This window comes from Pelodiscus sinensis, chromosome 3 (assembly GCF_052426305.1).
Source record: "Pelodiscus sinensis isolate ZL-2025 chromosome 3, ASM5242630v1, whole genome shotgun sequence".
Lineage (NCBI taxonomy): Eukaryota > Metazoa > Chordata > Testudines > Trionychidae > Pelodiscus > Pelodiscus sinensis.
The window spans coordinates 158,266,357-158,290,352 of record NC_143054.1 but is presented as its reverse complement, the minus strand read 5'-3'; the positions used below and the strand labels follow the sequence as shown (position 1 = coordinate 158,290,352).

The 23,996-nt window shown below is 45.3% G+C and overlaps 1 protein-coding gene across 1 annotated transcript in view; it reads right to left on the bottom strand.

Moving 5' to 3' along the window:
* The window catches only part of DNAH14 (dynein axonemal heavy chain 14), a 605,515-nt gene that overhangs the window by 532,303 nt on the left and 49,216 nt on the right, over positions 1–23,996 (bottom strand). Inside the window, exons 5-7 of the mRNA XM_075925276.2 lie at positions 13,744–13,875; positions 1,367–1,500; positions 99–263 (exon numbers count right to left, since the gene is read on the bottom strand). Coding sequence (XP_075781391.2) covers positions 99–263; positions 1,367–1,500; positions 13,744–13,875 — 431 coding nt within the window. The remainder of the gene's footprint in view (positions 1–98; positions 264–1,366; positions 1,501–13,743; positions 13,876–23,996) is intronic.

The window sequence follows — 23,996 nt, the reverse complement described above, 5'->3', positions numbered from 1 at the left end:
ATGGGAGGCAAAGTGGACACATGCTACAGAAAAGTTTGAGAAATCCAGAGTTACAAATACTGCTATGAATGTAAATTCTGAAATTATTATATAGGTACCTTGGACACAAATGAAGCAGTAACAGTCCAATATTCTTTATTATGTCTAGCCGTATTTGCAGAGACAACTTGAAGATCATACGGATTATAGGGAGCCTTAGGGTTGTTCCTGTTTCTCCGGAGACAATATACATATTCTCCACTATCTTTCAGTATTAAAGGTCTCTGTTAGCAAAGGACACATACAATTACTGCACCATTTATTTTTCATAATTACAAACTGATTATGTAGCTTACCATACCTAGAGAAATTCAAACAGACTGACTAAAAATAGAATGGTAAATAACGGCATCAGAATTAGCTGGAAAATAACATATTATTGCATCACATCCAATTATTCTTCTATTCCATCACAAGAGAATTTTAAATGTTCACAGATTCCAAAGCCAGGGACCATTTTGAAAGTCTAACTTATGTTCCTGTATAACACAGGCCATAGAAGTTCCTCAAAATATTTTTTAGAGGACAGCTTTCAGAAAAACATCCAATCTTGATTTTAAAATTGTCAATGATGGAGAATCCAATACAGTTCTCAGAAGATTGTACCAATGGGTAATTACTAACACTGTTAAAAATTTACACTTTATTTCCTCGTCACATATGTCAAGATTCAACTTCCAACCACTGGATCATGTTTTATCTTTTTCTGCAAGATTGAACAGCCTATTTTCAAATATTTGTTCCCCATGTAGATACTGATATATTGTATTAAAGTCACCTCTTACTCTTCTCTTTGCAAAGCTAAGTAGATTAAGCTCCTTGAGTCTAGCACCATAAGAAAGTTTACTAAGCCTATAATAATTTTCATGGCTCCTCTCTGAAACCTCTCCAATTTACCAACAACCTTCTTGAATAGTAAGAACCTCAACCAGACATAGTATGTTTAACAACTATTAACAACTAGATAAGAACAATTAACTGTGAAACTTTAACTAACTGAATGAAAAGAGAAAACTGCTAAAAGGCGCTTGCAGAGCAAGAGCAAAAACATGTTTCAATAACTGTCACAAGCACTAAGAAGGAACTGAGGTGGTGGAGGGCCAGCAGGGGAATATATTAGCCAATATAGTGGTGCCACTTCAAGGGGCTCCCCTGCTGGCCCAACAGGTACTGCTAAGGAAAAAACTTCCAATGACATATGCATGCAGGGTGCATACACCTACATGGAATGGACATAAGCAATCACTTGAAGAACTATTTTAACCAAATTATATTCAATCCTCATTCACACAAGGCAAAATTCAATAGAAAAATAAAGAAAAATTACCTCTAGCGCAATCTTCTGAATTTTAGTTGCCTTCATCTCTTCAGCTCTGAATCCATGTGGTGGTAATATGGTTTGCCAGCCAAGTTTGCCCCTCAGCCTCAAAATATGCTTAATCACATCATCATCAATTGGTTCTGGTGTTTAAAGAATGAAAATATCAATTTTTAAGACATACCCAAGCAAGGTACATATTTCAAATTAATGTGTAGCTTTTCATTGTCTTGGTCAACCTGTTACTCAGTCTTTAGTTATTATTCTCAAAGCTGAATAAACTAATGTTAATATATAGCCCATGAAAGTTAAGAAAGACTAAATTTACTGTCATTGTGGTGCTCAGCTCAGCTGACACTACCTGGGGTAGTGAAAGGAAATTGCAATTGAGACTTGAGCAGTGCAGAAAGACTTAGAAAAAAAACAACCTGCCTCCTCACTCCCTTCTTCTCAATGGATATGAGCCCACTTTGTGGGGAGTTAGTCTTCCTTCCTGTTGACTAGGACAAGCCAACCTCAGCTCCACCCCAGTCTAAGCATCATTAGAAGGGCAAAAAGGTCAGAGCTCAGGCTCATCTATTTCCACATATAAGACAACAGCTGCCATCTTTAACTAAAGTGTAGAGCCTACAGAAGTAAAACAAAGGTGGGGAAAGAAGAAAAAGAAGATAGAGGAGGAGTGCTGAAGTCCACATTTTCCTATTCCGACTATACTTTTGTTTTTTAATTCCCATGGTGAAAATACCAGAGGTGCCCCAAGAACAGTATGGCTTATTCCTGCCAGGCCGCCAGCCTGGAAGAGGTGAGGATCCAAGTGGGAAGAGGTTTCTTAGGCTATGTCCACACTGTAATAAACACAGTTCTGTGGGACTAAAGCACACAGGCTTGGTATCTGTAAGCTCATGCTTGACAATCTACACTCAATATTCACCCTAAGCTTTCTAAATAAGGACTTCACAATTGTGTCTTCATAATGCACTATGCAGACCTGAGACAAACAGATGATCCTATGTTGCCAAGTGACTATCTTTGTTGTCGTCACTCTAGTCCCTTGTTTGTGGTGCATTGTGGGAAAGCTTGATTATTTATCCCATCGTACTTGATAGGAATTTGACACAGCCCACTAACACATCCAACTGAAATGACTTTTGAGTCTGCATTCTCTTTGACAATGAGAGCCAGCCACATAGGAGGAGTTACTATTTGAAGAACTTGTTCTACTTGCAGTTTCACTATTGTGTCAGGAAATGAGCAGAGCATCTATGAGATGCTGGTGAACATTTTGGCAGCATTTTCTGAGCAACCAAAGGCATCTAACCAACCGAAAGTTAAGGAAGAGGCAGCAGACTACAACTGCCTGATGCTGCTCACAACTCACAGGATAGCTGCTGATGCCTCTACGCAAACTGGTGCTTCTGGAGCAGGGCTACAAGCACAAACTGTTGAAATCACATTAGGGATAGCAACTAGTAAGCATGAGGCTTACCTCTATGCTTACTAGTTAACTGGCACTTGATAGTGAACTCTGGCAGTAGTCAGCTGTGCCAGGCTAGAGCAGCCCCAGACAGACTAGGCAGCAGGACTCCTAATGCATCAGGACCCCATGGTAGGATCCTGCAGTGGGGCTGGGTGGCAAGCTTAGCAGTAGGACTTGAGTCAAGATGGCTAACTGACTAAGCATTATCAAATGCAAGAAGTATGGGTAATAAGCAGGAAGAACTGGAATTGCTAACAAATACATACAACTATGATATCATTGGTATTACAGAAACCTGGTGGGATGGGACGCATGATTGGAATGTTGGTATGGAAGGGTACGGCTTGCTCAGGAAGGACAGACAGGGAAAAAAGGGAGGAGGGGTTGCCTTGTATATTAAAAATGTACACAATTGGACTGAAGTGGATATGAACGTAGGAGATAGCTGTGTAGAGAGTCTCTGGGTTAAGCTAAAAGGAGTAAAAAATGAGGGTGATGTCATGCTAGGAGTCTACTACAGGCCACCTAGCCAGTGGAAGAGGTGGATGAGGCCTTTTTTAAACAATTAACAAAACTATCCAAAGCCCAAGATTTGGTGGTGATGGGGGACTTCAACTATCCAGACATATGTTGGGAAACTAACACAGCGGGGCACAGGCTATCCAATAAGTTTCTGGACTGCATTGGAAGCAACTTTCTGTTTCAGAAAGTTGAAAAAGCTACCAGAGGAGAAGCTGTTCTGGATTTGATTTTAACAAATAGGGAGGAACTAGTTGAGAACTTGAAAGTGGAAGACAGTATGAGGGACAGTGATCATGAAATAATAGAGTTCATGATCTTAAGGAAAGGTAGAAGGGAGACCAGCACAATTGAGGTAATGGATTTCAGGAAGGCAGATTTTGATAAGCTCAGAGAACTTGTAGGTAAGGTCCCATGGGAAGCAAGACTGAAGGGAAAAACAACTGAGGAGAGTTGGAAGTATCTCAAAGGGACGTTGTTAAGGGCCCAAAAGCAAACAATTCCGCTGTGTAGGAAAGATAGAAAATATGGCAAAAGACCAGCTTGGCTTAACAAGGAGATCTTGCATGATCTCAAAATAAAAAAGGAGTCATATAAAAAAATGGAAACTAGGATAAATAACAAAGGATGAATATAGGCAAGCAACACGGGAATGCAGGGGCAAGATTAGAAAGGCAAAGGCACAAAATGAGATCAAACTAGCTACAGGCATTAAGGGAAACAAGAAGACCTTTTATAAATACATTAAAAGCAAGAGGAAGACCAAGGACAGGGTAGGCCCACTGCTCAGTGAGGAGGGAGAAGCAGTAACAGGAAACTTGGAAATGGCGGAGATGCTCAATGACTTCTTTGTTTCGGTATTCACCGAGAAGTCTGGAGGTGTGCCTAACGTAGTGAATACAAGCAGAGAGAGGGTAAGTTTAGAAGATAAGATACACAAAGAACAAGTTAAAAATCACTTAGGAAAGTTAGATGTCAGCAAGTCACCAGGTCCTGATGAAATGCATCCCAGGATACTCAAGGAGCTGATAGAGGAGGTATCTGAGCCTTTAGCTATGATCTTTGAAAAATCACGGAAGACAGGGGAGATTCCAGAAGACTGGAAAAGGGCAAATATTACGCTCATCTATAAAAAGGGGAATAAGAACAACCCAGGAAACTACAGACCGGTCAGTTTAACGTCTGTCCCAGGGAAGATAATGGAGCAGGTAATTAAGGAAATCATATGCAAACGCTTGGAAGGTAATAAAGTGATAGGGAATAGCCAGCATGGGTTTGTGAAAAACAAGTCATGCCAAACTAATCTGATAGCTTTCTTTGATAGGATAACGAGCCTTGTGGATAAAGGAGAAGCGGTGGATGTCATATACCTAGACTTTAGTAAGGCATTTGATATGGTCTCGCATGATATTCTTATTGATAAACTAGGCAAATATAACTTAGATAGGGCCACGATAAGGTGGGTGCATAATTGGCTGGATAACCATAGTCAGAGAGTTGTTGTTAACGGTACTAAATCCTGCTGGAAAGGGATAACAAGTGGAGTTCCGCAAGGGTCTGTTTTGGGAGCCGTACTGTTCAATATCTTCATCAATGATGTAGATATTGGGATAGAGAGTACGCTTATTAAGTTTGCAGATGATACCAAACTGGGTGGGGTTGCGACTTCTTTGGAGGATAGGGACATAATTCAAAATGACCTTAGCAAGTTAGAGAAATGGTCAGAGGTAAACAGGATGAAGTTTAATAAAGAGAAATGCAAAGTGCTCCACTTAGGAAGGAACAATCAGTTCCATACATACAAGATGGGAAGCGACTGTCTAGGAAGGAGCATGGCGGAAAGGGATCTAGGGGTCATAGTGGACCACAAGTTGAATATGAGTCAACAATGTGATGCTGTTGCAAAAAAAGCAAACATGATTCCAGGTTGTATCAACAGGTGTGTTGTAAGCAAAACTCGTGAAGTCATTCTGCCGCTCTACTCTGCACTAGTTAGGCCTCAGCTGTGTCCAGTTCTGGGCGCCACATTTCAAGAAAGATGTGGAGAAATTGGAAAGGGTACAGAGAAGAGCGACAAGAATGATTAAAGGTCTAGAGAACATGACCTATGAAGCCAGGCTTCATGAACTGGGCTTGTTTAGTTTGGAAAAGAGAAGATTAAGGGGGGACATGATAGCAGTTTTCATATATCTAAAAGGGTGTCACAAGGAGGAAGGAAAAAATTTGTTCCTCTTGGTTTCTGAGGACAGGACAAGGAGTAATGGGCTTAAAGTGCAGCAAGGGAGGTTTAGATTGGACATTAGGAAAAAATTCCTAACTGTCAGGGTGGTCAAATATTGGAATAAATTGCCAAGGGAGGTGGTGGAATCTCCCTCTCTGGAGATATTTAAGAACAGGTTAGATAGACATCTGTTAGGGATGGTGTAGACGGAGCTTGGTCCTGCCTTGGGGGCGGGGGGCTGGACTCGATGACCTCTCGAGGTCCCTTCCAGTCCTATGATTCTATGATTTAACCAAACAGTCATTTTAACTTCCCTAGATTACATTGCCATGCACCAAATATTTCCTATGAAGAATCAACATTTCTAGACCTCTGTGAGTAGACTATCCTTAATTTCAAGCATCATGACACACACATGAAGACAGTCAGACTGGTCCAGAAGTGGTTTGCTCTAGAAGCTGGCCACTCCTGACATTGCCTTTGATTACCAATTTGATGTTGGCAAGTTGACTGTTGGGGGGAAGGGGGGATGCCCAGATTTCCGAGGCAATCAGGTATGTGATCTTCCCAAAGGTACTGTGCATGAACAATGTCCCTAAGTAGTTGCTGACTTGGAGACAGAGTTCACTAAATGTGCCTTGGATTATGATGGGATTCACATGCCCTTAGTTTGTCCTCTTCAAGAGTATAAAAGTACATAAACTGCAAATTGGCATTACTCCACTGTTACTCAGATTCTTTTCAACCATTGAGGCCAAATTATAAATTCCAGTATGGGTTGCACTGGAAAAGTTTGTGGCATCAGGATTTCCAGCTGATTGAGAGTTTACCTTCCTGGGCAGAATGCTATTCTAACCAAATGATATTGTCATAAATGGAGTAACTTTCCCCACTGTTAAGGCACTCCATGTACCTCTGTTGCCTGAGCCATATCCTGATCTTGGAGGCCCTGAAAATAATCTTTAATTAAAGATTATGTCATCTGATAAAACCTCTAGAAATATGCCTAATCAAAATTGGTAACCCTATCCTCATTGGATGTAGAATGGTAGATGAATGTGTCTGTCAGAAATGTAAGGGTAAAAAAATACAGGTGGTTTCATGGCAGGTGTCAGCCATACACCAATAAATCAGGACGAGGAACTGGATGAGGCATTTCTAGAACAAAAAAATATCCAAAACCCAAGGTTTGGTAGTAATGGGTAATTTTACCTACCCAGATATTTGTTGGAAAAGTAGTATGACAACACAAAATCATTTCCAAATATCTGGAATGTACAGTGGACAACTTTTTGTTTCAGAAAATGGAGGAAGTAACCTGGTGGGACAGTAATTTTAGACTTGATTTTGATCAGAATAGAGTAATTGATAGTGAATATGAAGTTGGAAGTCAAAATTTGGGTGAAATGATCATGAGGTCATAGAATTTTTATTCTATAAAGAGAAAGAGTAAGAATAGAATAAAGAAAATGGATTTCAAAACAGACTATAACTTGGAGAACTGGGAGGTGAGGTCCCATAAGAAGAAAATCCAAGGGACAAAGGAGTTCAGGAGAGTTGGCAGTTTATCAAGGAGAAAGTATTAAAGGCACAAATCAAAACTATCCTGATGCCAAGGAAGGACAGGAAGGGTGTGTCTAAACTACACCCCTCTGCTGACAGAGGGATGTAGATTAGACATGTCGCTATTGCAAATGAAGCAGGGATTTAAATATCCCGTGCTTCATTTGAATAAAAATGGCTGCCGCTTTTTGCCAACGCAGCACTTTGCTGGCAAAAAGCAGAAGTCTAGATGGGGGATCGGTCGACAAGGAAAGTCTTTTCCAACCGATCCTGTAAGCCTAATTGCACAAGGCATAAGGGATCAGTGTCAACCAATCCCCGTCTAGACTGCCGCTTTTTGCTGGCAAAGTGCCGCAGCGGCAAAAAGCAGCATCCATTTTTATTCAAATTAAGCATGGGATATTTAAATCCCTACTTCATTTGCAGTAGCGATGTGCCTAATCTACATTCCTCTGTCGGCAGAGGAGTGTAGTTTAGACACACCAGAAGATGCCAGGACTCCATCAAGAGCCTTTTAATTGACTGGAAATCAAAAAGATATCTTACAAAAAATGAAAACAGACAAATTGCAAAAAGGAAACAAAACAGCATACGCATGTAGAAATAAGAGGAGGGTTTTCAAACATACTAGGATCAAAAAAAGGGAAATACATGTTTACTACTTAATGAAAAAGATCTAACAACTGATTACCTCAAAAGTACTGCAGTATGTAATGCTATAGTTTCTTCCAATCTTCACTAAAAAGGTTAATGGTGGCCAGATAATTCAATACAATTGATATTAACAATGAAGTGCACAAACACAGGCCAAAATAAGATAAGAACAAAGTAAAGATGATTTAGAGAAGATAGGTGTATTGAGGATGCCCAAGAAAAAGAAAGTACAGTACAAAAGTTCTTCAAGATGTGTCCCCCTGTGGATACTCTACTGTAAGTTTCGGGTCATCCCAGTGCTGCAGATCTGAGATTTCAACAGTAGTAGTCTGTTGGGTTGCGCATGCACAGTAGGTGCATCATGGTGTGCCTTACATGCACGGCCCAACCCTCCTGAGTTCCTTCTCTATGCCTGAGTAAATAGATATTCAGGACAAGAGGGGAGGAGGGTGGGTCATGGAGCACCTACAAGGGGACACATCTTGAAAAAACATCATTACTGCACAGGGTAACTTCCTTTTCTTCTTCAAGTGCTATCCCTGGGGATGCTTCACTATAAGTAACTACAAAGCAGTGTCCACAGAGTAGGTGGGCTTTAGAGTCAAAGTTTGGAGAGCTTGATACCTTACAGATGTCATAAGTTTTAATACAATTTATTTAGCCATTTTGAAAGCCTCTGTTTCAAAATCACCTGACCTATGGAGACATCCACTATAGAAATGATCAGCCTAGAAGAACATGTAAATTGTTTTGCTCTGTCTAGGTGAAACGCAATTGCTCACCGTACATTCAAGGAGTGGAGTCAGGCAGCATTGGTGTCAGGATGAGGTTTCTGGGGGAAAACAGGTAAGTATATGGATTAATTGAGGTGGAACTCTGAAACTATCTTTGGTAGAAATTTCAGATGTGGTCTTAGCACAACTTTGTCGTTGTGAAAAATCATAAACGGCAGATCAGCCATGAGGGAGGCCAACTCACTGACCCTTCTGACTGTTGTAATGGCGATCAGGAAGGCAACTTTTATGGAAAGGTGTGAAGGTGCTGCCATGGTCTCAAATGGAGAGCAGGTTAAGGTGTTAAGGACAAGGTTGAGATCCCAAAATGGCACTTTATGAGCTTTATTGGGGGGAGGGGAAACCTTGAGACCCTTGAAGAATTTTTGGTGGTCAGATGAAAAGAAATAAATAGTGTGACCTCAACATTATCATGCTCACTAGAAATAGCTGCTAAGTGGACCTTTATCAATGAATTTGATAAATTTTGTTTCTTCAAGGAGAGAAGATATTCCAAGACAGTGAGCAGCTGTGTTGTACAAGGCTGAAGTGCTCTGTGGGCAGCCCCCTTAGGGAAACAGTGCTATTTCTGCAAATAGATATTCCTTGTACTTTCCTTACAACAGTTCATGATTAGAGTACGAACTTCGTCCAAAGATGTGAGGTCCTATGTAATCACTCTTGGAGGAGCCAAGCCTTGAGATGGAGTTTGTGGACATCGGGATGAAGAATGAGACCCTGAACCTGAGACAGTATGTCTGGCACCCCGGGAAGAGGAATCGGAAGAGCACCTGACAACTGAGATCGGTAAGGAAACCAGGTCTGCCTGAGCCATGTGGGTGCTATCAGCATGACCCTGGCCCTGTCCTGTTTTGTTTTTTGTATGACTTTGTGGAGAAGGGGGAAAGGGCAGGAAGGCATATAACAGACTATGAGACCAGCTGATCATCATGGCATCTCCCATGCAACTCTTGCCTAGTCCCACTCTGGAGCAATATTTGGGGTCCTTTGCATTGTGGAATGTAGTGAATAAATCTATTTCCACAAAGCCCCACTTCTGGAAAATGGAATGTAGGGCTTGGGGATATATCTCCCACTTGTATTTCTGAAAAAATATTCATCTTAATTGATCTACGATGGCATTTTGCTTGCCTGGGAGATATACGGCTCATATGGTGACATGATGGTAAATGCACCAGTACCACAGGGCCACAGCTTCTTTGCATAGATGATATGACTTGACCCCATCTTGGTGGTTTATGTAAAACATGCAAACAGTATTGTCTGTGAGTACGCACACTGACTTGCCCAGAATTGGGGGAAGAAAGTACTTGCATGCTCTCCTTACTGTACAGAGCTCGAGGACACTGAAAATGGGTAACAGCCAACATGGATTTGTAAAGAACAAATCTTCAAGCCAATCTGATCGTTTTCTTTGATAGGATATCAAGCCTTACAGATAAGGGAGAAGCGGTAGGCATAGTATACCTAGACTTTAGTAAGGCATTTGACATAAGTCTAGCATGACTTTATCAATAAACTTATGGAAATACAGCTTAGATGGGGCTACTGTAAGGCGTGTGATAGCTGGCTGGATAACCAGTCTCAGGGTATGTCTATAATAGCTCATTAATTTGAGCTAGGTAGGCAAATCAGGCAACCGGAGTTGCAAATGAAGCCTGGGATTTAAATACCCCAGGCTTTATTTGCATGTTCCCGTCTGGCTGCCATTTTTAAATCCCCCTTAGTTCGAACGAACTGCCCGCAGCTACACACGGCAGTTTAAAGTTAATCCAAACTAAGTCCTTAGTTCGGATTAACTGTTACACCTCATTCCATGAGGAGTTGCCTGATTTGCCTACCTAGCTTGAATTAACAAACTAGTGTGGACATACCCTCAGGGAGTAGTTATTAACTGTCACAATCATGCTGTAAGGGCATAACAAGTGGGGTTCCACAGGGGTCTGTTTGAGACCAGTTCTGTTGAATATCTACATCAATGGCTTAGATGACAGCATAGAGAGTATGATTATTAAATTTGTGGATGATACCAAGCTGGGAGGGGTTGCAAGTGCTTTGGAGGATAGGGTCATAATTCAAAATGATCTGGACAAACTAGAGAACTTGTCTGAGATAAACAAGATCAAGTTTAATAAAGACAAATGCAAAGTACTCCACTTAGGAAGGAACAATCAGTTTCACACACATAGAATGGGAACTGATTGTCTAGGAAGGAATACTGCTGCAAGGGAATTAGGGGTCATAGTGGACCACAAGCTAAATATGAATTAACAGTGTGGTGCTGTTGCAAAAAAAAGCAAACATGCTTCTGGGATGCATTAACAGGAGTGAGAGAGCAAGATACGAGAGGCATAGGTTGGATATTAGGAAATACTTCCTAACTGTTCAGGTGGTTAAACACTGGAACAATCTGCCTAGAGAGGTTGTGGACTTTCCATCTCTGGAGATATTTAAGAGCAGGTTAGACAGACATCTATCAAGGATGATATAGACTGTGCTTGGTCCTGCCCTGAGGGCAGAGAACTGGACTTGATGATCTCTTGTGGTCCCTTCCAGTTCAAGTATTCTATGATTCTAGTATTAAATTTCAGAAAGGAGGACTACACAAAAATGAGCAAGTTCTTTAAACAGAAGTTAAAAGACACACTGCCAAAAGTGATTTCCTCTAAGCTGCATGGATGTTTAAAGACACTATAATATAGGCTCAATTTAAATGTATTCTTCAAATTAAAAAATAAATAGTAAGAGAACCAAAGAAGTGCTGCTATGACCCCCACATCCCTTTCTGCAGCACTCCTTCCTAGACAGTCACTTCCCATTCTGTGTGTGTCAAACGGATTGTTCCTTCCTAAGACGAGTACTTTGCATTTGTCCTTATTAAACTCTATCCTATTTACTTTAGACCAACTGTGGCCAACCCACAGCTCGCAAACCGCATGTGGCTCTTGCCCCCCAAAAGTGCAACTCTCGAAGCCGCTCCTGCGCCCCCCCAATGGCCTCCACCCCCCGTCGGCTCCCCCCATCCATCCCGGCCTCCAGATTCCCTGTGCTTACTGGGTCAGAGCTGTGGGATTTTAAAAATGGCGCCCAAGATGGCAGCCATCTTAAATGGGCAACTTCCTTTAAAAACATTTTTGTTGTTGTTTTTGCTTGACAATTCTGTTTTCTTTCTGTTCTGAGGAGCTTGACAATTCTGGTGCAGCTCTTCACATTTTTTCTACCACTGTTTTGACTCTCTTTGTTAAATAGGTTGGCCACCCCTGCTTTAGACCATTTCTCCATTTTGTCCCAGTCTTTTTGAATTATGACGCTATCCTTCCAAAGCAGTTTCAACCCCTCCCAGCTCTAATTGGACCTACATTTGAGTCTCTTTGACTCACCCTTCAGGCCCTGATATCATGTCTCAGTAAAGTCTGGCAAATACCTAGCACTGTTGAACCCATCTCTAAGCAAGATAAAAAGTAGCATTTCCTCTCTAAGGATATGGGCCTTTTTGTGTTGCATCCCACAATTCTTCGGTTGCGAATGTGGCAAATGAATAAACATTACCATTTCTTCTTCTGCCTATGAGGAATCCAAGTGGTTAGATATTGTAGACAGGAAAAGCTAAACCATGTGCCCCCTGTCCCAGTTCTTATTGGCAAACCTTGACTACAACACATTCTAAGTTCACTCTCTACAATTTGCTACTGCATCATCAGGAATGCTTTCAGGGTCTCATTTCAGAGGGTCAGCTGACAGCTATGATCCTTTCTCCAAACTTCCTTAGATGCCATAAATACAGTTTCTAGATACCTAGCCACGGCCATGATCACTCTGAGCTCATTTGGTCTCCCAAGAGAGGTGCAGAATATATAAAAGATCTTACTTTTGAAGGACCCAAACTATTCAGTTATGAAACAGATTCCTCCTTCTACTCTCTGAGGATATTGACAGCTACACAATAGTCACTAGGAATTTACATCCTTGCAACAAGATAGTTTATTGGGTTTCTTACATGATTGTGACTTAGGCTGTTCCAATACAACCCCTCATAAGCTTCTGACATTCAAAGGAGATCAAGGATTCAAAAGAAGGGACCTCACTCTTCCACAGCAGCATCACTTGCACCTCCTTCTAAGAAACAGTGTCACATCTGAGCACCTCAAGCTGCCTATCCTTCCCAGTGCTGTGCTGTGTGATTCTTTCCAACCCCTCTTTCAGAATTGTCAGTCCAGCTTTCTTCCTGTCTCATTACCTCACAGATAGAATTTGGAGGTCATTAATGTGTGATATAGCATAAACTTTCATTCTATCCCCATCTCCATTGAGGATGGCTGGGAGGAAGAAGAGATGGAGAATAGAACTGTTCCAGGTCTGCTACACTCTGGGAAAAGCACTACAGTTGGGGGGGAACAACTCTCTTGTGCCCCTTCAACTCTGCCATGGGTTCAAGATTCCTGCCTCCATCTGGGTTTCAGCCCTGATGCTCCTGGCTTCGGGGCAGGGAGCTCAGGGCTTCACCTCTGGGCTGCACAGGGTGTGAGCTTGTAACTTCAGTCCTGCACCACTCCCAGCTTCAGCCTGACAAGGGGGCATCAGGGCTTGGGACTTCAGTCCCCACACCACTCCCTGATTGATCCTCACAGGGAGGATGTCAGAGCTCAGAGCACCAGATATCAGCAACAGGGCTCTGCAGCTCCCTGAAAGACACACAGACTCTCAGCTGAAAACTGCTAATCCAGATGGGACTGGAGTAGATCACTGCAATGAAGACTCCAATACATGCCTCAACTGAAGTTTTAAATCTGAGTTGTCAGGATGCTAAAAACCAGCATAAAAACCTAGACAGTCATCTGAATAATGTTTTTAATATCTGGGAACTCAAAAATTTTTAACCCTATGTGCAAATTCACTTCCAGTGTGAGACAAAGTGTGAAAAAAGGAAAACAAAGGAAATTTGCAGGAAAAGCTATAAGACTCTGATGTCTTTCAGAATTAAAATGACATCTTGACTAGAATTATCCCACAGAGTTTTTAACCAAAATATATAGCTGCTTGCAAAAAGACACTGACACAAATATTTCTCAGTTACATCAGTTTGCATCTGGAGTAACACCATTGTCTTCAATGGCTTAACTAAGAACTTAATTTCTCTGTGATACTAAGATTTACATACCTACTGTATCATAAGAGCAAGCCTTTGCCCTAATAGGTTTATTATGTGATGTTCCAACTTTCTGTTTACAGATCTTAGTATGGCAACTTGGTTCTGAAGCAACTGTTTGGATTTCAGTCTCTTTATCATCATCTATAACAAACAAATAGTAACAAGTATTATGCAGATGACAGAAGATCATGAAGCTTCACTTGTTTTCCTGAATAAAATTTACAATTGTACAGTTAATATACATTCCCATTTGCAACAATTAAGCAATATTTTTCAAAGAACATTCTAATGACTTAGATTTTTGTACATATAAAATACATTATATCTGTAACAAGTTCACAGTCAAAAAAAGATTTTAAAAAGGAAACATAATAAATACTCTTCTACTTCATGCTATGAATGCAGTGGAAATCCACATTACATTTCTTTTGATGTTACAATGGATCAGTCAGTATTAAAGTGTCTGAACATTTTTTTTGTTCAAAACTATGGAAGGTAAAATATGAGTGTTACTTGTCTTTTATATTTTGCTCTTTGTTTTAACTTTCTTTCAGGTTTGATTCTAGTTGTAATCAATGAGAGCTGTGACTTTAAAAGAACATGAATGGGCCTTTAAGGATAAACTTTCAATTTCAGAGAAAAGGAACTCAGCACCTCCTTCTTTAGGCACCACATTCAGCAAACCACTTCAACATATGCTTAAGTGTATCCCTAAAAGCAAAGACTTTTAGCACATCTAATCAGATGTAAGCATGTTTAAAATAAAACGTGCTTCAGTGCCTTGCTGAAACACAGAATCATAGCATACCGTTACCAGAGGCGCAATTCGGCAAGATGCTTAACACTCACAATTTCCATGCATTTTGCTTACAAAAAAAGTCTGCCATACTGCCCTTCCTTTCAGCTGGCTTTTACCAGTCCTTAAATCCCTGAAAAATTGGAGAAGGTCATGAAGAGCAACAAAAATGATTAAAAGTCTAGAAAATATGAGCTATGAGGCCAGGCTGAAGGAATTGGGCTTGTTTAGCTTGGAAAATAGAAGACCGACAGAGGACATGATAGTGGTTTTCAGGTATCTAAAAGGGTGTCACAGGGAAGAAGGGAGAAAATTGTTCTCTATAGCCTCTGATGATAGGCCAAGAAGCAATGGGCTTAAACTGAAGCAAAGGAGGTTTAGGTTGGACATTAGGAAAAACTCCTGTCTGGGTGGCTAAACGCTGGATTAAACTGCCTAGGGAGGATGTGAAATATCCATCACCGGAGATATTTAAGAGCAAGTTAGACAGATATCTATCATGGATGATATAAACCATGTTTCATCTTGCCATGAGGGTAGGGACTGGACTTGATCTCTTGAGGTCCCTTCCAGTTCAAATATTCTGTGATTCTAGCATTTAATTTCAGAAAGAAGGACTACACACAAATGAGCATGTTAAAAAAACAGTTCAAACGACATAGTGCCAAAAGTGATTTCCTGTAAACTGCATGGATTTTTAAAGACACTATAACATAGGCTCAACTTAAATGTATTCTCCAAATCAAACAATATATAGTAAAAGAACCAAAAAAGTGACACTGTGGCTAAAAACAAAGTAAAAGAAGCAGCGAGAGGCAAATAAGCATTTGTGGCCGGGTCTCCCGGGCAGCGGGGTGTCCTAGAGGTTAGGTCCTGGTGTTAGCTGGGGATCCGGGGTGTAGGACTTCCGGCCGCTTACCAGAGTCTGTTCCTTTAGTTTGGGGCATGGCCCAAAGAGGCTAATTTCCCCCTCCTCAATGGAGGTTTCCTTCATGCCAGGAGGAGGGGTTGGAGGTTTGCGTCCTGCAGCCGACTCAGCAGATAGCTCTGGCTCAGGTCCTGCGGATGGCAGAACCAGCTCCTGCCTCTTGCTGGTCAGCCCCTAACTGAGCTAGGTTCCCTCCTTTTATTCTCCCTCCAGGTCTGGCATTGGCTGCAAGTAAAACAGGGAGTGGCTAATTGGGCAAAAAGGCCTTGTTTAGCCCCTGTACTGCCAGGTTCTGCTCTCACTCCCTCACAGCATTGTTAAAAAAAATTCAAGTTAATCCTAGTGAGGAAAATAGAAAGGAGCATAAACTCTGTCAAAGTGTAAAAACACAATTAGGAAGAAGGTCAAAGAAGAATTTGAAAAACAGCTAACCAAAATTCAAGAACAGCAAAAAATATATAAAATGGTTATTTACCTCATAACTGTTGTTCTTTGAGATGTATCGGTCATGTCCAGTCCACTTAGGTGTGCGCACATCGTGTGCATGGATTACTGGAGAGTTTTCCTTCCATGGTACTTGTTGGGCCAGCCGGGGAGCCCGCTGGCATATGCCCTGCTATAGTGGCGCCACATATAACACCCTCAGTTCCTTCTTGCCGGAACACTCAGATGCAGGGGAGGTGGGTGGGATGCAGAATGGACATGAGCAACACATCTTAAAGAACAACAGTTACGAGGTAAGTAACCATTTTTTCTTCTTCGAGTGCTTGCTCATGTCTATTCCACTTAGGTGACTCCAAAACTAGCCCCTCCCGGAAGCGAAGGTGAAGCCTACCTAATAGCTGACTGAAGCACAGCCCTACCTACAGCAGCATCTTCCCTGGCATGCTGTGCAATAGTGCAGTGGTCTGCAAACGTATGGACTGAGGACCAGGAAGCAAGCTCTGAGGACCAGGAAGCAAGATTTCCACAATGGGCACCTGGGCCACAAATGCTGTGAAGGAGGCCTGCGTCCTTGTGGAGTGCTCCGTAATGGGCGGGGCTGGAACCCTCGCCATCTGGTAGCACTCCTTAATACAGTCTGAAATCCAGAACAAGATGGTTCTGAAATCCAGAACACTGGTTGGCCCTCTATCCTATCCGTTAATGCTACAAACAACTGGGGGGATTTAACGAAGGGTTTGGTCCATTCTAAATAAAAAGTTAATGCACGCCTCACATGCAGTGTGTGAACAGCCTGGTCTCTCCCTGAGTTATGAGGTTTGGGATAAAACACCAGGAGAAATATATCCTGGTGAACATGGAAGTAAGACACCACCTTAGGCAAAAATGCCAGGTGGGGGCACAGTCCGACCTTATCCTGAAAAAATATGGGGGGTCTACAACTGGGGCTCTAAGTTCTGATATTCACCTGGCTGAGGTAATGGCCACCAGGAAGGCCTTCCAGGAGAGGTGTAGGAGGGAGCACGTAACTAGCAGCTAAAATGGGGGGCCCATGAACTTCAATAGCACCAAGTTCTGGTTCCAGGGGGGCACTAGCTCTCATACCTGGTGAAAAACCCTGTCCAGACCCCTGAGGAAGCAATGTACCATGGGGTCCGAGAAGAGAGTCCCTCCTCCTGAGCCAGAGTGGAAAGTCGAGATGGCTTCTAGGTGCATGCGCACCAAGGAGGGAGCCAAGCCCTGAAGCCTAAGCCCCAGGAAGTGATCCAGGATAACTGGGACTGGTGCTTCCGTAGGAGGGAATCCCTTACCACCTGACCAGATCGCAAACTGCTTCCACTTTGCTAGGTAGGAAGATGTGGTTGAAGGTTCCGGCTTTCCAAGAGGAGCCTGAACCTGCTCCAAGCACTGTCTCTCAAAGGCCGTCAGCCATCGAGCTTCCAGGCCTTGAGGTGCAGGGAGCTGAGGTTCAGGTGCCTGAGCCTGCCAAACTCCTGTGAGATTAGGTCCAGCAACAAGGGGAGGGCCAAGGGCCGTTTCACCAACAGGGCAAGGAGGTCCAGGAACCAATGCTGCTGCAGCCAGGCCAGGGCTATCAGGATCACCAATGCCAGGAATTCTTGGATCCTGCAGATCACTCTGGGGATCAATGGAAAAGGGGGAAAGGTGTATAGTAGGCCCCGAGGCCAGGGATTCGACAATGCATCCCCTAGAGACCCCTGGCCATGGGCGAACACAGAGCAGAACCGGGGACATTTCCTGATGGTGCGGGAAGTGAACAGGTACAGGTGGGGAAAGCCCCAGCTGGAGAGGGTAACATCTACTGTTCTCAGAGACCATTTGTGACCCTGGAAGGACCTGCTGAGGCAGTCTGCCAACTTATTCTGAGTCCCCGGGAGATAGGGGGCCACCAGGAGAATTTTGTGAGTTACGCAAAACTCCCAGGCTGTATCTACACTGGCGCGATCTTGCGCCAAAGCGGCTGCTCTTGCACAAAAACTTGCTGCCTGTCTACACTGGCCGTGTGTTCTTGTGCAAGTAAACTGTTGTTCTACTGTATGAAATCAGGGCTTCTTGCACAAGAACTATGATGCTCCCGCTCAGGAATAAGCCCTCTTGCGCAACTGTTCTTGCGCAAGAGGCCAGTGTAGACAGGCAACATGAATTTCTTGCGCAAGAAAGCCCTATGGTTAAAATGGCCATCAGAGCTTTCTTGTGCAAGAGAGCGTCTACACTGGCATGGATGCTCTTGCGCAAAAACACATCTTTTGCGCAAAAGCACATTCCAGTGTAGACGTTCTCTTCTGGAAGAGTTTTTGCAGAAGAACTCTTCCGAAAAAAAAGTTCTTGTGCAAGAAGCTGCCAGCGTAAACGTAGCCCCAGAAGAGGAGAGCCTGCCTGCACAGGGGGATAGGAGTGAGCACCACTCTGTCTGTTTATATAAAACATCACAGCTGTGTTGTCGGTCAGAACCGAAACGCACCTGTTTCCAAGCTGTGGTAGAAAAATGCCGCAAGCTAAGCATATAGCCCTCAACTCTCTGACATTGAGGTGAAAAGCAAAATCCTCAGGGCCTTACATACCTTGTGTTTGGAACTTCCCAAGGTGAGTGTCTCCACACATATCCCAGGCATCTGTCACCAGCTGAATGGATGTGGAGGGGGTGAGAAATGGTATCCCCTCTTGAACCACGCCCTCGTACAGCCTCTAGTCGAGGGATTTAAGCATGTCTGCGGGCACTGTCACCACTGGGTCCATATGCTGGAAGGCTGGGTTGTGGACCCAGTGCAGCCACAGTTGAAAGGGTCTCATCCTAAACCTGGCATGCCTCCCCACATTGGTACAGGCCGCCATCAGGCCCAACAGCCTCATGCAACAGTAGGCCATCATGGTGGGGAACAACTGCAGCCTCAGAATGGCATCCCTCAAGGTCACGAAGCGAGCCAGGGACAGGGAGGCTCTGCCCTTTGTCACATCCAACAGCACCCCCACAAACTCTATCACCTGAGTGGGAACTAGGGTGGACTTTGCCTTGTTCAACATGAGGCCCAGCGTGAGGAACATTTCCCTAAGGCAATATGGTTGGACACTTGGAACCGGGATGAGCCTCTTACGAGCCAGTCGTCCAGGTACAGGTAGACCCGAACCCACCGCTTCCTGAGGAAAGCGACCACCCACTGCCATATACTTTGTGAAAACCCTGGAGGCAGTGGAAAGACCAAAATGAAGTGCCATGAATTGATAGCAATCCCAGCCACACAGGAAGCGCCTGTGTACAGGAGTGATAGAAATGTAAAAATAAGCGTCCTTGAGATTGGGGGCAGCGTACCAGTCTCACGTATCTAGGGAAGAGATAATGGAGGCTAGGGTAACCATCTTGAATTTCAACTTCACGATGAAGGTATTCAAGTCTCTTAGGTCCTGGATAAGATGAAAGTTGCCCCTGGCTTTCAGGACCAAGAAGTAGCAGAAATAAAAATTTCTGCTCCTGAGGTCCGCAGGTACCTCCTCCACTGCTCCCAAATTCTGGAGCTTTTGCACCTTCAATCTGAGAAGATGCTTGTGAGAGGGGTCCCTGAAGAGAGACAGGGGAGGGGAATTGGAATGGGGGAAGGACTGGAAGGTGATGAGATATCCCCTCCTCACCATGTACAGAACCCAACGGTCTGTGGTAAGATGGGACCAGGCACAGTTGAAGGGGAAGAGCCAATCAGTGAATGGACTGCTGTCTGAGACTGGGGCACTGTCCTCAATTGCACCTTCAAAGGTTCTGCCTCGGGCCCTGTGGCCACCTCTGTTGCAATTATTACTATAATGGCCCCTCCATCTGGAGAAGTCCTACCTACCCTGCTGGAAGAGGCAAGGTGGGGTCCTAGGATGGAGTGCCTCTGGAGTGCAGGGGCGTGTATACCTAGGGACTTAAGGGTTGCCCTGGTGTCCTTTAGACCATGAAGGCTTGTGTTCGTATGGTCCAAAAACAGCCCCCTCCCCCACTTTGAAAGGGAGGTCTTGGATGGTGGTCTGGACCTCCAGTGGGATGCCAGAAACCTGAATCCAGGCTCCTCTGTGCAGCATCAAGCCTGTCGCCATGGTACGAGCCGCATCATCAGCCGAATCCAGGGCCACCTGCAGCACAGCTCGGGACACCACCTTTCCTTCCTCAGAAAGGGCCTTGAATTCCTGTCTCAAATCCTGAGGAAGCAGTTCCCCGAACTTGTATTAAAAGCATACCTGCTCAGGAGAATGTACTGGTTGGCAATCCTGACCAGGAGACCACCAGACACGTAGGCCTTACGACCCAGCAGGTCGGATCACTTGGCCTCTTTGTTCTTGGGGGTCAGGGCTGGCTGACCCTGTCCTCCCGGTGGTTTGCCACCTGCACCACTATGGACCCCGGAGGACGGTGTGAGAACAGGTGCTCGTGTCCCGCCTGTGGGACAAAATACCTCCTCTCCGCTCTTTTGTCCATAGGAGGAATTGATGCTGGGGCTTGCCAAAGGATTTTAGTCACCTTGTCCACCACTTTGTTCAAAGACAGGACCACCTGGGATGGGGGTTCAGCATTGAGGATGTCCACTGTTGGATCAGAGTCTTCCGAGACCTGTTCAAGCTGGATGCCCAAACTCTGGGCCAGCCTCCGCAGGAGCTCCTGGTGGACACAGGAGTCCATGGCTGGCATCAAGAAAGAGGAAAGGCCAAGCACCTCATCTGGGGAGAAAGATGAGTATCCCCAGATGGTCAGGTCCTCCTGCTCGATAGGCTGCTCCAATGCCAAAGATGGAGAAGATTGAGCTGGGGGCCAATGGTTCCCCCCCCCCCCCAGTGATGAGGCTGGGAGGAATTGCTCCACACCACGGAAGCCTGCGGTTCCTGGACACTGGACAGAGGCATTGCCCACTGGTGGAGCCCCAATGCCCAGGCACGACAAGCCCGCCGTGGAGGGGGCACTCCCCTGGGCCTGATGGTATGCCCATGGGGTCCAAAACAGCCACTATTCCAAGGGCTGCCACTGTGGTGGCCAAGACTGCAATATGCCCAGGAGGCTGTCCTGAGGGTCATGGTGCCGGAATAAAACTGGCGCCAGCAGTCGGAGCGGCGCTGTGAACCACAGTGGGAGAAGGGCATTCTGGACCGCACAGACTCCACCTCAGAGCCTGAAGAGTAGTCGGATCCTGACCAGGGAGGGGCAGAAAATGAGCCCAGGGAATGGCAACCCACCACATGCCTGGCCATGGACACTGGTCTGGACATGGACGCTGGTTTACCCCGGTGTCACACCGGAAAAGGCAGCATCAAGTGGCCTGTTACTGAGGGTTGGCCCACGGGAATCAGGGCACAAGACGCCGAACTTTCCCTCAACGCTTTAAAGCAAGGGATCATGTGTGCTGATAACCCCAGTGGTGCCAGTGTTGAGGTAAGCACCAAGGAGGCTGCCACTGGGTGGGATGTCGGTGCAGGGTGTAACACCAGTCTGTCCCAGTCCATTGCTGGGAGATGGGTGTACACCCTCAAGCGAACCCTACACTCTTGTGGTGATGGTTCTGAGTCTGCTGTGAGCTCAATAAGGTCCCGCACTACGTCGAAGGTGTCAGACATGGAGGGCCTGTCCATCAGTATGGCCTCCCCCACAGTGAGACCGGCCTTGGGGGCGCTCGACTGGCCACGTTCAGGCCCAGGAGTATCAGCCCTCCTGGCCAGAGCGGGCGCAACATGGTGCCCTAACTGGGGCACATCGTGGGCACGGGCCGGGATCTGCCCCTCTCCACCCTCTTCTTCTTGCGGGGTACTAGTGACTGCAACCGGTGCTGCGCCGCCGGACATCTCAAGGCAGACAATGCCCCTGACAAAGTTGGTGCCTCCAGCGCCGACGGTGGTGTGCTATCGGACTCCGGTGCTGCGTTTTCTGCCAGTGCCAGGCAGAGCGTGGACTCCATGAGGAGTATCTTCAAGCACGAGTCTCATTTGCACTGAATCGGGGGCTTAAAATTGCAACAAATTCTGCAGTTGGCAGGAAGGTGGGCCTCACACAAGCTCTTTAAACACAACTTGTGAAGGTCACCACAGGGCATAGGCTTCAAACAGTCAGCTCAGGGCTTGAAGCCATAATGCCCTGGCATGCCCTGCTAACAGGAGGGGAAGGGGATACAACAGGCAAGCCCCTACCCAATGAGTTATCTAACTATCTAACAGGAACAACAACTTGGAGAGAAAAAAAACAAAGGGAAACAACTAGGTGCAAACTATTCTACAAGAATTGCAGATACCACTGGATCGCTTGTGGACAAGTTAGAGGAGAGCTCCAACAACCGTCATGGGAAATAAGAAGGAAGTGAGGGGGTGGAGGACCAGTGGGGATATATATGCACCGCTATAGTGGCACCACTCCAGGGGGCTCCCCAGCTGACCCAACGGGTACCACTGAGGGAAAACTCGCTGGCAATCCGCGCATGTGGCGTGTGCACACTTAGAGTGGAATGGACATTAGCAAGCACTTGAAGAAGAATTAAGTGTATCAGAAGCAGGAAGCCTGAAAACAACCAGTGGGCCATTGGAGGTAACACTGAAGAGGGAAGCTGAGCTCCATCTGTGAACAAGGGTGATAGTGAAATAACTGAGGAGGGTCGGGCCAGGTGCAAACACCATAAGGTGCCTACCATGCATGCGTGGCCCACCTAGCTACATCTATGAAAAACTCTGATCTGTGGCCCTGGGACAACCCAACACAAAAGTGAAGCACCCATGGGGATATCACTCAAAGAAGAATGATGGGTTCTAAATTAGCAGTTACCACTCAAGAGAGAGATATTGGGGTCATTGTGGATAGTTCTCTGACTAATATGCAGAAGCAGTCATAAAAGCAAACAATACGGGGAATCACTCAAAAAGGGATACATAATAAGAAAAAAATACTCAACCTCTATATAAATTCATGGTACACTGTGACGGGGCACTCCCGCCCCGCACTGAGAGTGCGCTGGGAGGCGCCGGGCGGACACACCGGGGGGTGGAGAGCACGGCCCAGCCCGCCGCGGCGGGCTGCAGGAACGCGCCGGCAGCCGGCGCGGGGAGCGTCGGGAGGCAGAAGGTGCTGACCGGCAGGGCCCAAGAGGGAGGGGCCGGTGAGGCGCAGGGGGATGATGTCACGGGGGAAGGGTGGCTGGGAGGCGTCGCCGGGGAAGTGACGCGGAGGGGGAACGGAGCCGGCGGGGGATTTAAACCCGGGGTCGGCACGGTGAAGGGGAGCGCGGTGGACGGAGCTGGAGGAGGAGAGAAGGAGGGAGAGGTGAGGCAAGAGATGTCAAGGGAGACGGGCCGGGAGGCCTGGTGGAGTAGGAAGCGGCCCAGGGCGGGGTCGTGGAGCCCGTGAGCGGGTGTGTTTTGGGGCATTCCCCCATCCGCTAGGGAGGGACCGTGGGTCCCTGCCTTTAGGGCCCTGGGCCGGGGTTCGGAGAGGGGGCGGGCCCGAACCCCCCTACTCCGCCGACCGCCAGATCCGGCTCGGGTGTAAGCACGAACGTGCGTAATAAAAGGGCCACCGGCCTTGGTGGTGGCTGCTCATGCTTAACTCTCTGTGATAAGATTAGTTCATAGTTGACTCTGAGGGACGAACTCGTTCACATACACCTACAATTGAAATTCTGTGTGCAGATATGGTTGCCTCATCTCAAAAAGGATATCTTGGCATTGGGAAAAGTTCAGAAATGGGCAACAAAAATTATTAGGGATATGGAACAACTACCATATGAGGAGAAATTAATAAGACTGGGACTTTTCAGCTTAGAAGAGAGACACAACTAAGGGGAGATGACAGATCCATAAAAATCACAACTGGTGCAGAGAAAAGTAGGGAAAAGTTATTTACTCCCCCCCATAACACAAGAACTAGAGGTCAGCAAATGAAATTAATAGGTAGTAGGTTTAAAACAAATAAAAGGAAGCACTTCTTCATACAATGCACGATCTGTAGAATTCACTGACAGGATACTGTGAAGACCAAAACTATAACAGGGTTCAAAAAGAACTAGAAAAATTCATGGAAGACAGGTCCATTAATGCTATAAGCCAGGATGGGCATGAATGTTGTCCCTAGCCTCT